The sequence below is a fragment of the Asparagus officinalis genome, chromosome 2 (assembly GCF_001876935.1).
Source record: "Asparagus officinalis chromosome 2, Aspof.V1, whole genome shotgun sequence".
Lineage (NCBI taxonomy): Eukaryota > Viridiplantae > Streptophyta > Magnoliopsida > Asparagales > Asparagaceae > Asparagus > Asparagus officinalis.
The window spans coordinates 21,084,415-21,102,297 of NC_033795.1; the positions used below are offsets into that span (position 1 = coordinate 21,084,415).

The 17,883-nt window shown below is 38.3% G+C and overlaps 2 protein-coding genes across 2 annotated transcripts in view; both read right to left on the reverse strand.

Moving 5' to 3' along the window:
• LOC109830484 (ervatamin-B-like) lies at positions 2,672-4,138 on the reverse strand. Its single transcript, XM_020397752.1, has 2 exons — positions 3,654-4,138; positions 2,672-3,289 (listed from the first exon to the last, which is right to left on the reverse strand). The coding sequence occupies exons 1-2, from the start codon at positions 4,087-4,089 to the stop codon at positions 2,703-2,705; spliced, it is 1,023 nt and encodes a 340-aa protein (XP_020253341.1). The 5' UTR covers positions 4,090-4,138; the 3' UTR covers positions 2,672-2,702.
• Positions 2,674-17,883, reverse strand: part of LOC109830485 (ervatamin-B-like) — a 22,050-nt gene continuing 6,840 nt past the window's right edge. The window contains exon 3 of the mRNA XM_020397754.1: positions 2,674-2,719. Coding sequence (XP_020253343.1) covers positions 2,703-2,719 — 17 coding nt within the window. The 3' untranslated portion in view covers positions 2,674-2,702. The remainder of the gene's footprint in view (positions 2,720-17,883) is intronic.

Genomic DNA, 17,883 nt, shown 5'->3' on the forward strand with positions numbered 1-17,883 from the left:
TCATGGAAAAGCAAAATGTATAAGCCCTAGGATTTCATAGTTGTTCGAAAAATACTAGTCTCACTATGAGACTTGTTATGTGAATGCAAATTAATTTCTGATGTATTGGCTATCTACAATCCACTTTCATCATTTCTGATTATTAATCCTAAGAAAAGAACCATGACACGCAAGTGGTAGTTTCCTTTTTCTTCTAAAAGAATGTAAATACCTTATTGTTTTTTATGTTTATATTGTACTAATTTGAATTTTTTGAATTAATTTCAAGGGATGAAGGATGCGAGATTGATGTTTTGATGGTCTCACTAAAGTTAAAAATTAAGGACTTCGGCAGATTTATCTCTCTCTTTCTTTGTTTAAATTTTCTATATGAAATTGATTGCAATAGACTTTGTTGGTTAAGATTTTCTATATAAAATTGATTGTAATAGAATTTGTGACTAGAAATGGATTACACTTTTTATTAGGAGTATCAAGACATGCATTTACTTTAGATTTGTTTGGGTCCTTTCATTCACCTTTCTTTCTGTAAATATTATGTGTGAGCAATGTTGTTCTCTAATTAGTGGAATTATGGTTGTGCTTCTGCTTATTATTTACAAACTTGATGATGATGTCCACTCAAGTTTTTGTGTTAGGAAATTGATAATTTTTTAAATACATATTTATTAACTTGTTACTTCCCATGATATAAATGATACTGATTTTGAATAATTATGCTTGATCTGCATCATTTTCTAGACCTTATTCGGAATCATCGTTCTTCACCTGAGGTTATGAATAACTAGCAAGTCCAAAACCATGTAAGATTATATGCAAATTAGAATCATCATAAATTTGACTTAATTTTCTTGAGTTAAGATTGTGCAAACATATTCGGTAACTTTTTTTTTCGAAAATATGTAGAATCACAATTTAATTTAATTATTTTTTGTAAATTGTTTAAAATATAAATCTAATTCAAAACAGTATGAATTAAAATTATGTTGTGATAATTTTCTTCCTCCTTTTCTCAGAAAGGTAACTAAACAAGAGAAAATAATTTTGATATGAATTTTCTTCTAACTTTCATTACAATATTCTTTCTAACAAAATAATAAAAAGAATACCATTTTGTTTTCTTTTTCTTTTTCTTTCTTTTTTACTTTCGCTTGCCTTTTCTTTTCTCTCCCTTTCTCTCAAACCAAACATAGCCTTACTCTTCGATCTTTTCGCGGTGCTCGCAGCAATAAAAGATCTGGTTTGTGTTTAATCTCTCTTTGATGGACGAATGTTGGCTAATAGTGGATTTTGGGGCTCAACTTTTTTTATAAGCTACAAGACTTTAGAAGGCCCATACAGTATTTTTAGCTTCTATTGTAAGGCTCTAAATTTGGTTAATAAGGTCTGATATATTATTTGGTTATAGTCTCCTGAAATCTTTTAATAGATTATTGATTTAGTCCTTAAATCTTTCGACATCTGTTCCTGATTCCCTCAACTCCTACGGCTTGTGCGATTTGGCTCCCTCAGGGATGATCCAAAATACCCCTCAATTACGTGTGCCTCCCCCAAAATCATTTGTTCAAGAAACATTGCATATCTGGGGTACTTTGTATCTAATGGAGGGGACAAATTTCACGAGCACTCCAATTTTTTTTTTTTTTTTTTGAATTAGGAGACTTGATGAGCCAATTTTAAAGATGGTTGAGGGATGAGCTATAGTATTATTGAAAACTTGCGGGTGGCGTTTTTTTTGGGGGCGTGGCTATCATGATTGTAAAACCCGATTGAAAAATAGTGTAATGATAAAGGTGTTTCGTGTTAAATGATTTAAAATTTAGAGGTCAATCTTTTTATTGTGTTCGGTAAGACGTTCCAAAACACCAGAGAGAGTAAAGGCGATTTTACGTCCTCTACACCATCAAAAAGTAGTGGACAGAATCATCATATATTTCATACAAGATAAATTGACTTACTTTAATGTAATGCGTTCGACGATAAATTCGCTATAATTCCACTTATACAGGCGTTATCTCGAAGACACATCATTCTTTATTTCTTAATTCTTTCTTAATTTTTTTTGACACTCAACAAACAAATCACAATATTCCACTACTCAATCAACAATCATAGGTAATAGTATAGGGCTAAGCTATATAACTTTGGTTATAATTATATTTATAAATGCGGGTAATATAATAAATAAAGTTAGTGATATTCTCCACTAACTTGTTTAGTAGTTGAGAGAGATCTGAATCCGAAAAATAGGTCACTTTTTGAAGGTTTGCACGCTCAGTGCACGTCAAGAGGTAAGGACAATAGATGATTGGCTCAAAAATAATTAAATCTCTCTATTAATTGTCCTTACCTTATTAGAATGCGTGGTTGTTGTTTTGTCCAATTTCTATCTCGCTCGGTGTTCTGAGGTGTGGATGCGTGATATGCGAGTGTTTGTTCTGTAAGAAGAAAAAGTGTCAGAGTGCGAGCGCGAGGGTAGGCGTAGAGTTGACGAAACGTCCGAGGGATTAGTTTAGTGGCGTGAGTATCGAAGCGAGCGAGGAGTATCACACCATGTACCAAGTGGTACATAATCAAGTAACATAAAATAAAGCATAGAGCATAAGAGGCAAACCTTATGGGAAATATATATATAATATATTATTTATATAAGTGGAGATGTATGTATATATATATAGGCACGCACACGACAGCATAAAGCTTCACAGAATTGGATAAGTTGGGAGCGCAGCAACAACACATAATCCCTTAGGCAAACCAACATCCTTCTCAAGCCTCATATACCCACCTTCACCCCATGAAGGCCCCCATGAGTTCTTCAATATCCAATACTTGCTAGACTGATGCACCTGTCCGTAACCAACCGCAACCACAACATGGTTCAGATCTGTTCCACACGGTCCTTTGTACACACCTGACTTGTAAAACATAAAAGTTTTCGATTCGGCTTCGATTACCACGGTCACAGGTTGTTTTGCAACTGCTTCCATCAGCGCTGCCTCGGTTTTTGGGGTCACAGACACGAAATCGCTAATGTTTGCTACGATTTCTTTTGCCTTCATCACGTCACAAGGGTTATCGACTTCATTGTACGGGTAATTTGCTGCGGTCGTGAGGCCGCCATTGTCCTTGATGTAACTGTAGGAGTCGCGGGGCCATCCTCCGCCACACCCCAAGGTTTTCCATGCACAGTCCACGAGTTGTTGTTGGGATAGGTCGTAGAGTACGCCGTTCTTGATTTTGTGAAGGCTTTCGACTGCTGCAGCAGTGGCAAATGCCCAACAAGATCCTGTATTTTCGACATGTTTAGGTCGATTTTCTTGCTAGAACTGGACTGAATGTTATTCACGCGTACGTGCTGTTGGGCGGGTAGAACTAGACAAAGGGGTATTTTTGCAAATGAAAATTGCGGCTAATGCTGTCAGAGATTTTTTTTTTGATAAAACCTTAAAGTTAAAGAGGGTTTTCAGATAACCCCTAAGTTAAGGGTTTTTTTGATATTTTGAAAGTTATGAGGGGAGGGGGTCTATGTCATAATCATCTAAAGTTAATGAGGGGTTTATCATATTTAGCCAAATAAAAGAACGATAAAATTAAAAGGGTAAAGAAAATAACAAAAAAAAAAAAAAAAACTTGTCAGATGGATTTCTTACTGCATTTGGAACCTTGATTCTTGACGGCGGTAACCGCACCCTCAGCCCTCCAATCAACACTAGAAGGAACAGAAGAAATTTGAGGCTCCGTCGATATCGTAGTATTGTATTCCGAAGACCGAAATGAGTCCTCGTTGAATCCACTAATAAAAGTTTCCGTGAACTCTTCATGCGTGAGATCAGCGAATTCATTTACGCCTAGAGTGTAATTATAAACTCCACCATTGTTGAATTCTTCTATGTATTTCACATTATCCTTAAATATCTCAAATCTCGCTGCTTTTTCTACCTCATCTTTGTAAACACGTCCATGCTCGGCCATCCACAGTTCATGTTTCCTCTTCATTGCAAAATCCAGAATGTTGTAGTCAGTCGCATTACATAATCTTGCGATAATGAGGAAAAGGAAAAGAACATAACAACATGCAAAAGCCATTAATGTTTTCGAGCACAAGGGGGCTTCGTGTTGTACTAGTTTTCTTGGTGATCGTGGAATGAGCAACGTTAGGTGTGCTTATTATATAGCCAAGCTTGTTGAGCGAATTAAAACCTACTGTCAAAGTAAGAAAAGGAATCCTATGCAGAAGGGGTCCTCTGAAAAATCACATAGGGAGATAAAGATCATACAGTGAGCTAAGTATGCATATGTCTTATCTGACATAAATCTTATTGCATACATCATTATCGACTATAAATGCAATTAACACGGCTTATTTAGTGCATACATGATTAATCACTATGAAAGTTATGACTACATTCAGATACTAATGACTATCAGTCAGTTTTCAGTCTCTTTGTTTTCCTTCGGAAATGGAATAAATTATTTGAATCAGCACGTGCAGATGAGAAAGACATTAGTTACAAACAAATAATTGTTTAATTATTGTTGCTTTTTTCAACTATGTGAACCAACACATTTTTATTTCAACTAATAATTAATTGGTCCTGGAAGCGCCTTCTCTAGCTGGATCATAACAAATTGAAGCATCGGATTCTAGCAAAATGATATAACAAGATGTGAGAGTAATTCGATCACGATAAAACAAAATTAAAAGCAAACTTTTTGATATATGTAAAATCAATTCCTAATTATGCAAAGTGGTGGACGATATTGCAATCCTCAGAGTAGTATTTGAGATGCACCTAAACAAGGCTCTCGGTCCAGATGGCGTGTCGCCTTTATTTTATCAGAAGCATTGGCCGATAACTGATAGTGATATATGCAATGCGGTTTGGTAGAGATTGTTTTTTGTTAAATTAAAGAAGTTATTTTCTTTTCTAGGAACCAATTAGAAAGAACCCGGTGAGTCTTTCAGATAACTAGTTCGAGTATCCGTTGGAATTCTATAATACTTAAGCAAAGTTACAAAAAACAGGAAAATTTACTTTTTATCTGTGGAGAAATCAGAAAAACCAAATTTTCTGGCATAAGTCGACTCATGCACAAGGCTAAGTCGACTTATGGTAAGTCGACTTGTCAGTGTGCACAAGTCGACTTACGATCTGCACTGGATTTATGTTTTTTCGCTCTGCCAAGTCGACTTATCAGGCCTGATAAGTCGACTTACGAAGTGTGCACTAGTTACTGTTTTTCTCTCTGCCAAGTCGACTTATGGTATCTGTTAAGTCGACTTACGATGGGTTTTTTGCATAATCAGGTTTCCTATTTGTAGTCTGATTGAGTTTTTGTTTTGTTATAAATAGTAAAACGATTTGTTAGGGTTTTGAATCAGAGATTGAGGAATCTTTTGAGCATTGTAAGAGGGAGATATTGTGAGCAAGGTGAGATCTTTGGTTGAGGGTTAGTTTGAGAGTTTTGTGTGATTGTAATCCTTTGTACTCTCCTTGAATTAGTGAAATCTCCCCATCCTCTCCCCGTGGACGTAGGCAAGTTGACGAACCACGTATATCTCTGTGTTTGGTTTGATTTGTCGTAATTGGCTTCGTTTGTGCAAGTGTGTGGCTTTCTTCTTCCATGATCTCAAGTTCGTTGTGTGTGCGTGCAACGCTTCCGCATAGGCGCGCGATAAGTGGTATCAGAGCTCAGATTTCAGATCTGGGGTTTTGGATTAGGTGGAGGAAGATTCAGTTGGAAGCTTGGTTCTTGGAATTCTAGGCTTTGGTGGAGTTAGGGTTTGAAGTTGCCGTTGAAGATCTCGCTTTCCTCGTGTGGTTAGGAGTTCTATTTGGAATCCAATCTAGGGTTCAGTTGGGTAATTTCTTATTCTTTTCAAAGTTTGGATCTTTCTCTACAATTTGGAATTTGTGATTATGGGTGAAGAAGTTAGTGAAAGCAGCAAGATGACAGGCACAGTTCAAGTGGGTTTTCAGAACACTAAGATTAGTGTAGTGAAATATGACGGCAAGATCAATTTTGGTTTGTGGATGAGTGACATACAGGATGCGCTCAATGCTCAAAATCTGGAGGAGACCATCATGGTCGATATGAGGCCACCTAAATATGAAGAGGCGGTATGGGAAAAGATGAATCAAAATGCTTGCGGAGTGATCAGGTCCTGTTTGGAACAGGAGCTAAAATACGATGTGATTGGGATGACGTCTGCAATGAAGATGTGGGAGATTCTCAACAACAAGTATCTCATAAAGAGTGTTGAGAACAGGTTGCACTTGCTGCGAAGATTATTCAGATTTCAGATGTCCAGAGGCACCTCGCTTGCGGCTCATGTGAACAACTACACTAAGTTGTTGTCGGACTTGGCGAACGTGGATGAGAAGATCATGGATTGGTACAAGGCTATTATTCTTTTGGGCTCCTTACCGGATGAGGAGTATGATACCTTCGTGCTTACGTTGTTGAACGGGAGATCTTCTATCACTTATAGTGAAGTGACTAACGCATTGACGAACTATGATTGAGGAGGAAGGATAAGGAGACTTCCCGCGCTAGTACTTCAGGAGAGGCCTTGTCGACGAGAGGTAGAAGCTCATATCAGAAAGGTGGAAATAGAGGGGGGTCAAAGTCAAGAGGTCGTCACCAGCTTGGAAAGAACCAATGTGCATTCTGCAAAGAGCAGGGACATTGGAAGAGAGACTGCCCGAAAGTCAAAGAAAAGGAGAATAGCAAGAATAAGGGCCCGAAGGCCAATGAGGTGAATGTTGCGAAAGGCGGTGATTCTGATGATTCGAGCTTTTCTCTTTTGATTACTCCGGAGGTGAACCATTTGGATGCATCAGAGTGGATGCTTGATTTTGGGGCTACTTATCATGTGACTCCTAGGCGAGATTGGTTCTCATTATTTGAGAGACTCGACGGGGGTGTTGTTGTCATAGGAAATGATCAATCCTGTGGCGTTTGTGGGATAGGTACTGTGAGGATTCAGATGCACGATGGAGTAGTCCGTGAGTTGAAGGAAGTGAGATTCGTTCCTTAATTTAAGAAGAATCTTATCTTAGTTGGGGCTTTGGAGGTGAAGGGATTCAAGGTGACCTTTGAGGATGCTGTAGCGAAGGTTAGTAAGGGATATTTGGTGGTGATGAAGGGAGTCCACAGTCATAATTTATACTATCTGAAGGGGAGCACCGAGATTGGCCAAGTTGCTTCGGCTATTTCAGAGGTGGACATGAGCAGACTTTGGCATTACAGGTTAGGGCACACAGGAGAGAAGTCACTGCAGGCTTTGTGCAAGCAGGGGCTATTGAAGGGAGCCAAGAGTGGAAAGATTGAGTTCTGTGAGCACTGTGTTCTTGGCAAGAAGACAAATGTGAAGTTCGGGATGGCCATTCATAGGACGAGGGGCATCTTGGACTACGTGCATACAGATGTTTAGGGTCCCACCAAGACGGCATCACTTGGTGGTCGACATTGGTTCGTCACATTTGTTGATGACTATTCTAGGCGTTGTTGGGTGTACACCATGAAGCATAAGAGTGAAGTCCTAGATTTGTTTGTGGAGTGAAAGAAGAGATTGGAACTGCAGACTGGGAGAAAGATCAAGACGTTACGATCCGACAACGACGGCGAGTATACTTCAAACCCCTTTCAGCAGCTATGTTGAGACGAGGGTATAGAGAGGCACTTCACAGTTAGTCATACACCGCAGCAGAATGGGGTGGCAGAGAGGTTAAATCGGTCTTTGCTAGAGAAGATTCGATGTTTATTGGTGCATAGTGGTTTGGAGAAGATCTTTTGGGCTGAGGCACTTTCTTATGCGAGCCACCTCATTAATAGGCTGCCTTCATCTGCGATTGAGGGGAAGACCCCTATGGAGATGTGGTCGGGAGAGACAGCACATGACTATGACCAGCTTAAGGTATTTGGTTGCCCTGCATATTATCATGTTAGAACTGATAAGTTGGAACCTCGAGCTAGGAAGGCCATATTTGTAGGATTCAAGCGTGGTGTCAAGGGATACAAGCTTTGGGATCCAGTTGATAGGAAGATTGTGCTGAGTAGGGACGTCACATTCGATGAGGCTTCTATCTTGAAGCTTCCCAGCTCTCATCAGGTGGAGAGCGACCCGACATAGGAGATTTCGTAGGTGGTGGAGATTGATGCAGCTCCACAGAGTTCAGATAGTGTAGTATCCATTAGAGTGCCGACTGAGGTGACGCCAGGCGAGCACGACGGTGATGTGGAGGATACGGGTACTCATGAGCAGGATCAGGGACCGACGGCTCAGGTTCAGGATTCTATTGCGGCACGGAGACAGAGGAGAGACATACGGGTGCTAGCACGGTATGTCGACACAGTTGCATATGTACTTCCGATGGAGAGTATTGATGAGATGGTGCCTACTACATTTAGAGAGGCCGAGCAGAGTTCGGAGGCTGATTCGTGGCAGGTGGCTATGCAGGAGGAGATGGAGTCCCTTCATAAGAACGATACATGGGAGCTTGTTGAGCTTCCAAAGGGGCGGAAGGCGATTGGGTGCAAGTGGGTGTACACGAAGAAGGAGGGCATTGAGGGCACTCCAGTGAGATTCAAGGCTAGGTTGGTTGCGAAGGGCTATGCACAGGAGGAAGGTATTGATTACAATAAGGTTTTCTCTCCGGTGGTGAAGCACTCTTTGATTCGGATTTTGCTAGCTTTGGTGGCACAGTATAGTTTGGAGTTAGATCAGTTGGATGTGAAGACGGCATTTCTTCATGATGATCTTGATGAAGAAATATATATGACTCGGCCATTGGGATTCCGAGCTGCAGGGAAAGATAAGTTGGTTTGCAGGTTAAAGAAATCGCTATACGGTTTGAAGCAGTCTCCTCGACAGTGGTATAGGCGATTCGATGTTTTTATGCTTGGTCATTCGTACACTTAGAGCCAGTTTGATCCTTGTGTGTATTTTCGCAAGCTGAGAGGAGGTGCGTACATTTATTTGTTGCTTTATGTTGATGACATGTTGGTTACCTCTAGTTCCAGGTCAGCTATAGATGAGTTGAAAGTTCAGCTTTCGAATGAGTTTGAGATGAAGGACTTGGGTGAGGCGAAGCGCATTTTAGGGATGGAGATCGGTAGAGACAAGAAGAAGGGTAGGATTTGTTTGACACAGGTGGCTTATTTGAAGAAGGTTCTACAGCGATTCCATGTTAGCATGGATACGAAGCCAGTTGGTGTACCGTTGGGAGCCCATTTGAAGCTTTCAGCTGGCCTTTCACCGAAGTCAGTTGAAGACCGTAAGTTGATGTCGAAGACTCCATATGCGAGCGTAGTTGGGAGCTTGATATACGCGATGGTATGTACGAGGCCGGATTTATCACAGGCAGTGAGCATGGTGTCGAGATACATACACGATCCAGGAGTGGGTCATTGGGATGCCGTGAGATGGATTTTGAGGTACATTCTAGGTACGCTCAATGTTGGTTTGGTTTATGAGCGGGACAATACAGGTGGGCAGCTATACATTGGCTATGTTGATTCGGATTATGCCGGGGATTTGGATAAGCGTCGGTCTACAACGGGGTATGTGTTCACTTTGACCCGTGCGCCGGTGTGTTGGAGATGCACCTTACAGTCAACGGTGGCTTTGTCTATGACGGAGGCAGAGTATATGGCAGTTATAGAGGCTGTGAAGGAGGCTATTTGGCTTCAAGGACTTTTGGAAGAACTTGGTATATCGCAGCGATCCGTCACTATTCATTGTGATAGCATGAGTGCTATATATTTGGCGAAGAATCAGGTTTTTCATGTGAGGCCGAAGCACATTGACGTTCGTTATCACTTCGTTCGGGATGTTCTTGAAGATGGCGATGTGGAGATTGTGAAGGTCCACACGAAGGATATATAATCCGGCGGATATGCTCACAAAGGTGGTTCCGATCAACAAGTTTGATCATTACAGAAACTTGTTGAATATTTGTGATTGTTGAGGCCGTTGGCGACCATTTGGATAAACTACGGGAGGCTTGATCCCTTGGGAGAGGGGGTACGTAGGCAACCATGGTGGTGCAGTCGTATTTGGAGAGACGACACATTGATGCTCTTGGTTTGGTGTCGGCTCAGTTTTGGCAAAATTCGCCGAGGTGGAGAATTGTGGAGAAATCAGAAAAACCAGATTTTCTAGCATAAGTCGACTCATGCACAAGGCTAAGTCGACTTATGGTAAGTCGACTTGTCAGTGTGCACAAGTCGACTTACAATCTGCACTGGAGTTATGTTTTTTCGCTCTGCCAAATCGACTTATCAGGCCTAATAAGTCAACTTACGAAGTGTGCTCCAGTTGTTGTTTTTCTCTCTGCCAAGTCGACTTATGGTATCTGCTAAGTCGACTTACGATGGGTTTTTTGCATAATCAGGTTTCCTGTTTGCAGTCTGATTGGGTTTTTGTTTTGATATAAATAGGGAAACGATTTGTTAGGGTTTTGAATCAGAGATTGAGGAATCTTTTGAGCATTGTGAGAGGGAGATATTGTGAGCAAGGTGAGATCTTTGGTTGAGGGTTAGTTTGAGAGTTTTGTGTGATTGTAATCCTTTGTACTCTCCTTGAATTAGTGAAATCTCTCCATCCTCTCCCCGTGGACGTAGGCAAGTTGCCGAACCACGTATATCTCTGTGTTTGGTTTGATTTGTCGTAATTGGCTTGGTTTGTGCAAGTGTGTGGCTTTCTTCTTCCATGATCTCAAGTTCGTTGTGTGTGTGTGCAACGCTTCCGCATAGGCGCGCGACATTATCTTATGCGTGAAAACGAAATAAAATTTTTAGGAATTGATTTGTTTGTTTTTCCTTGAAATCTTCCTCTTATCTCCTTATACACTACGTACTTTCTCTCCTTTTTTCCTTTCTCTTCATGTATAATATGTATCTTATTTTCCCTAGTTAAATAAACTTTTTGGACATTGGACATGAAAACTGTACATTTCCATAAGCTGAGGAACACTTTAATAGTTAAATAAACTTTTTGGACATTGGGACCTCCATGCTTGTTTTCGTGAATAACAAAATTAAAACCTAGTGGTGTGTTCTGATGCAACATCAATAATCAGTTACATAAAAAGTTTAAACTTAATGGGTACAATGGTCTTAATTTTGAGTTACATAAAAAGTTTAAAATGAAAATAGATGAAGAAAACCTGACATATATATATATTCCATTGAATATGTTTGAGAAGTTCAAATTGACGAACTCCAGGTTTAACCAAACCTGCCGACAACAAAAGGGTTTGTTTCTAAAAGAAAACACCCATGAAAACCACCCACAAAATAGCATGTGAGAAGTTTTATGAACAGAAAAATTTAACCCTGGTGATGTGTTCTGATACATATCAATATTCATTTTACATACAAAATTTAATATTATATTTCATACGTTTGTAGCCTGCTTCCTCCTGTTTAATTTATGTTCAAATCTCTGATTTCTCAGTAATTTCCTAAAAAGCTAGCCCTTCCTTCCTGAAGTACCATCTTCTTTCTCTCTCTCTCGTTCACCAAATTCCAAGTAATAGAGCACTAACGTGTAAGGAGTTTTGTGAATCCTATTCACATTGATATACTAGATGGAAATTTTCTGTCTAGTTTGATATTAAACTTAACGAAAAATTTCCGTCTAGAATATTCTGTCTAGGATGGAGTATCCTATCCTAGACGGAACTCTCCGTCTACAATTTTAAAATTTTAAAAAAATGAGCCGAACATCCTAGATGAAAATTTCCATCAAGGATGTAGCCTAGATGGAAATATCCATCTTGGATGTTCGGTTCATTTAAAAAAATCAAAACCAACCAAAACCCTAGCCGCCCCAACCCCCCAAAATCCCCGCTGCAACCTAAAATTCCTACTCTTAAAAATCATAGAAATTCACTCACCTCTCTTCCCCTATTCTGCTCCCCTGTTCAAAAACCAGAACCACCGTCCTCCATCAATCGACCTTGCGCCTTCTCATCCCCCAATCTCCTCGCCATCTTGTCGCCGCCTCCCCCTCACGCTTGTACCCTCCCCATTGGTCATCGCCGCCTCCCAAATAAAAAAGCCCTATTCTCTTTCCCGTTCCCCAAATCTTTAACACCACCGTCATCCCCTCTCCTTCGACATCGCCTCCCTCTCTCTCATTCCCGTTCCTCAAATCAAGTCGTCCGCCTGCCCTAATTTCAGCTACTCCCGCTTGCCGAAATCAAGTCCTCCTCCGGTCCATTGCGGTCGTCTATTCACGCTGCCGCTGACATGTAAGTACTCCTCTTACTCTAAACCCTAACCCTAATTTCCTCTTCCTCAAAACCTTAACACTAATTTCAATTTCTAACCTTAGTTTCCCTCCCTTTTGTAGCTAATTATCTCCTGGTTACTCCTCTTACTCCAGCCGAGAAACTTAAAGTAATTTCTGCAATTTTTTTTAATTACTCTCATATAGTTTGTGATATTACGATAAACTGAAGGTACTATCTGCAATTTTCTTAATTTCTTTAATTAGATAATATGGGAGAGTGATATTGTAAAGTTCTCATTTTTGTCATACAATTTGAGACAAAAAAATACAGCTGCTAATATTATCTAATCCATAATTGGATAATATTTCGCCATATTTCATCAACACTTATAATCAATTATTAACCCTAAATTAAATGTAGTGACGACCTAATTAATTAAATGAAACATTTAATATTAAACTTAATTTTTAATAACATAAATAAATTTATTAATCATTTCTAACTATAAATATGACCCTAAATTTAATTAATCCTAAATTAAATTATACAAATGTGATTATATAGGTTTGTGATTTGAAAATGTATGAGTTGTGAAAGAAAACGTTTTCAAAAACTTGAGTGATATATAACGTAATATTATATAATAATTTGTTATATATCCAATTTAGGTGAAAAAAAATATAACGTTATCCCTAGACTCCCGTCCAATGATTACATCCAATTCTTTGAGGTTATAATATAAGATAAATGAGTCAATTTTTAGTAGGAGATAAAGTTTTCTACTAAAAAATGATCGTTCACTTTATATTATAATATGAAAGAATTAGCATATATATTTGTAATTATTGGATCTGTCCTTCTCGGACGGGTTAGAAATATAGTAGTGCATACATCCAACTTTGTATATTTTTATTTCTTAAAAATTTCGGCAGCTTGTACCTGTTATTCTCCGTGTACAATAAGCGTATGTTATTCTGCATTTTGGTCTATTGTCAATACGCATAACAACACCCGTACAGTGTATAGGGAGAACAGCGAATTGGTACTACCGAAATTTTTAAGAAATGAACATATACAAAGAATATGAAGTTGGATATAAACACTACTATATTCTTAATAGGATAGAAGTCTTCCTATGACAATCGTTACAGTGTGCTAATTAGTCTCCATACCTTAATAAGTTTCAAACCTACCTCAATGAGCCTAACTTAAATGCTGCATCGTATGTTTTGAATAGTTCAAAATTTATTAGTATACCATCTATTCTCAAATAGAGTTTCTAATTATATATTACCTACAGATGAGGCAAATTCCTGACAAGCCATGGATGGATATCCCTAGGATCGAACGGTTTCGCGATCGACGTTATAAGAATGGATGTGAAGCCTTCATGAAGTATGCCGAAATAAACCCAGAAAAATTAAGTAGCGGTGCAATGTATTGTCCCTGTTATAGGTGTAAGAATACAAAGCTGGAAAATAGAGAGGAAATACAAAGTCACTTAGCAAACTCTGGGTTTTATAAGGAATATAAATACATGTCCTATCATGGGGAAGGTCGCATTGAAGATGAAGTACCGGATGTGCATGTCGATACTAGTCATGGTTTCAGGATAGATGATACAGAAATTTTACAAACTGATATTGGACCTGACCATACCGAATATGATATTAACAATGATAGTGAAGATGATATCATAGATGATGTCCAAGATGCAGCTGAGATCGAAGATGTTGATGGCCCACAAGGTTTTGAAGATGCTCAAGTTTCCGAGGACTTGGATTGAATAATGAAACTATTAGAGGATAGTGAAAAGGATCTGTATGAAGGTTGCACCGAGTACTCTAGATTTTCATTATGTTGGAGCACTTGCATATTAAGAGCCTCAGTGGAATAGCAAATACTTATTTCGAAATGCTTCTTGATTTGCAGCGGAAGGTAGTTACAGGAGGAGAGCGTAGCATTCCTAAAACAATTTATGCGACAAAGAAAATAGTTTTTGATTTGGAGCTTGATTACAATTAGATTGATGCATGTTCTAGTGATTGTATTCTCTACTACAAGGATAATAAAGACCTTTAGGAATGTCCAACATGTGGACTATCTAGATAGAAACAACACACCCGCTCTTCAACAAGGCGGATAACAAAGTCAATGGAGATGCAGAGCAAGATTCTAGCTAAGGTGCTTCATCATTTTCCATTAGTTTCTAGATTGCAACGCCTGTATATGAACAAAGACACTGCTAAGAACATGAGGTGGCACAAAGAAGATCGTATAGAAGATGGTAAATTGAGACATCCTGCTGATGCAGAGGCTTGGAAGTATATTGATAAGGTTTTTCCTAATTTTGATCATGAATGCAGAAATATTAGACTTCGGCTATCTAGCGACGGATTCAATCCGTTCGGTGTTATAAGTTCGGGTTGGTCTACATAGTTAGTTGTCTTAATGCCATATAATTTACCACGCTTGCTTTTTAGGAAACAACCGTATATGATACTCTCATTGCTGATACCCGAGAAGCATGCACCAGGTAATGATATTGATGTCTACTTAGAGCCCTTAATTGATGAACTAAAATATGGTAAGTTGATCAATGATGCTCATGCTAAAGAGTCGTTTAGACTTCGCGCTATTCTAATATGGACAATTAATAATTTTTTAGTTTATGCTAATCTTTCTGATTGGTCTACAAAATGTAAGTTTGCTTATCCAGTATGTGGTCCAGAATTTGAAGGCCTTCACTTACCATATAGTCGAAAGTGTTATTATTAATTCAACAGAAGATGGGTTCCCTTGGGCCACAGATACAAAAAATTCAGCAATAAGTTTGACGGCACCGTTGAGACTAGGAATAAACCCCACCAAATGACTGATGCTGATATTATAAAGTTGCTTGAGCATATTATAAAAATAAGATTTGGTAAGAACTGATATTATAAGGATGACTCTCACTCAAAGTTAGAGGCTCGGGCAAAAGATGAAGACACTGAAGAGGAAGAGAGCAATCTAACGGGCATATGTTGATAATGGAGTCAATAAATTACCAAAGGGGTGGAGTAAATTCAGTATCTTCTTCCAGCTACCATATTGGCAAAAGCTTAAAATCAGACATAACTTGGATGTGGAGTAAATTCAGTATCTTCTTCCAGCTACCATATTGGCAAAAGCTTAAAATCAGACATAACTTGGATGTCATGCATATTGAGAAAAATGTTTAAGCTACCATATTGGCAAAAGCTTAAAATCAGACATAACTTGGATGTCATGCATATTGAGAAAAATGTTTATGACAATATAGTTTCAACCCTCCTTCAAGATCCTAATAAGTGAAAGGATGACCCAAGGGCTCGTTAAGACTTAGCTACATTGAATATCCGAGAAGATTTGCAAGCACAAGATGTTGGACTTAAGAAAAAACATAAGCCATACTCTTGTGTTACGATATCGACAGAGCAGATGTAGAGATTTTGTGAGGTCCTCAAATTAGTAAAGTCACCTGATGGGTATTCAGCTAATATATCAAATAATGTTTAGGTGCAGGAGAGGAAACTTTTAGACCTAAAGACCCATGATTATCACATTCTTCTACATAAATTGCTCCCGGTTGCATTGCGTAATAATATGGAGAAAGATGCATCAAAAATTATTATGAAGTACTATGGATTCTTAAGAAGATTATGTTCTAAGGTTATAGATGTGAATGAATTTAAAAAACTTGAAACAAAAGTGTCATTAATTTTATGTAACCTGGAATTAATATTTCATCCTTCCTTTTTCACGGTCATGGTCCATGTTACTCAACATCTAGCTAGAGAGGTAATAATTATGGGCCCTGTATCATGTCGTTGGATGTACCCAATTGAGAGGTTAGGGACTTCACCTAGTCCATTAATTTCATATGCAATGTATACATCTTTAATTTGTCCTAGCTGAGGTTTTTCTTAGATTAGATGTTTAAAGTTCATAAAGCTTTTATTATTGTAGATATTTGGGGTTTATGAAGCGCTTAGTTCGCAATCGAGCTCATCCCGAGGGTTCTCTGGCTGAAGGTTACGTGACCAATGAATGTCATACATTTGCATAACGTTACATGCGTAATCGTGTAACAGCTGATCAGACCCCAACTAAGGAGAAGAAACCCGTAAAATATCTAAGATCTAACTTGGAGCAGGTTCATGCATATGTATTTGAACAATCTTGAAATTTTGAGCGATTATCGAAGGTAATATATAATAATTTGTGAATAGGATCACGCATGAATTATTAACATTCATAAATACCAATACAATCTCATTGTTGTGTAAATAAGCGATATCTGGAGAAGCTTAAGAATGAAATATCAGGTATGAATGCAGCACATGATATTCAGAAAAAACACATCAAAGATTTTCCCGATTGGTTCAGAACTGATGTAAGCAGTGTAGCAAAAGTACTATATTTTTCATTTTTTAATTTTTTAAATAAACTCTAAGATCACTATTTTCGATTGATGTTTGACTTAGGGTGATAAAGACCTTCTCGCTGGTACCTTAATATCTGAAGAAGTTTTAGTTCACGCACAATGTCCTTATTATGAAGTGAGACGATATAGTGAACACATCATTAATGGGTATAAGTTTAAAACAGTGGCGACCAATGACAAGAGGTTAACACAAAATAGCGGGGTCATGGGTTGTTTTGCTCAGGAATGTTTTTCTAGCATAAGATATCAGAACCCAGTTGAAGCTAATATGTTATATTATGGCTAGTTGGAAGATATTGTAGAGATAATTTACGGATATGGCAAAAAGCTCAGCGTAATTACATCATGTTTAAGGTTCGATGGAGTCCTGCCAAACCGCGAAAGGATTATTATGGGTTTACACTTGTCAATCTCGACAAAGAGATATATCTAGATGAGAAGTTCATATTCGTAGAACAGACGGATAAGTACTTTTATGTGAAAGACCCAAATGTTGCCAATGATTGGGTCATGTTATAGAAGGAGCCAAGATCTATTGTCCTTCCTAATAAAAACGATGATAGTGATGAGGACAATGAACCAATTGGTTCATCTGATGATATTTGGCAAAACTTCTCCTACCCTCAGAATGTCATGCTTGATATGACTGATTTAGAGATTCAGGCTGACATCCCAATTTTAGTCAGAGATAGAGATCCCGAGTCAGATGTGAAAACAAAGTCAACAACTAGCAGGTGAAAGCAAACAACGTTAAATATAGCAGGCTGACATCCCAACTTTTAGATTTCTTGCTTGGTACAAAAGATGTTATCATATGCTATTTTCTACTCTATGCACAGTTGCAAGCATTCTTTTTCATGTTCCTACAGAGTAACAGTATGTATTAACTCGAAATAAATAAATTTTCATTGCGTACAAATGCATATGAAATATATTTTACAATTTAATTAGTTTGCTAATTACTTTATTCGACTCAATTATTACTGACATGTCGTCTTGAACTTCACCATCTGGTAGACCTCCAGCTTTCTATATTATTAAAACTATATATATTTAAAGTGAATAAAATTCAAAAACCATCATAAATTATCTTCCGTTAAAAACCATCATAAATTATCTTCCGTTAAAGAAATATACTATATGGAATCTAAGGTCTTATGTAAGAAA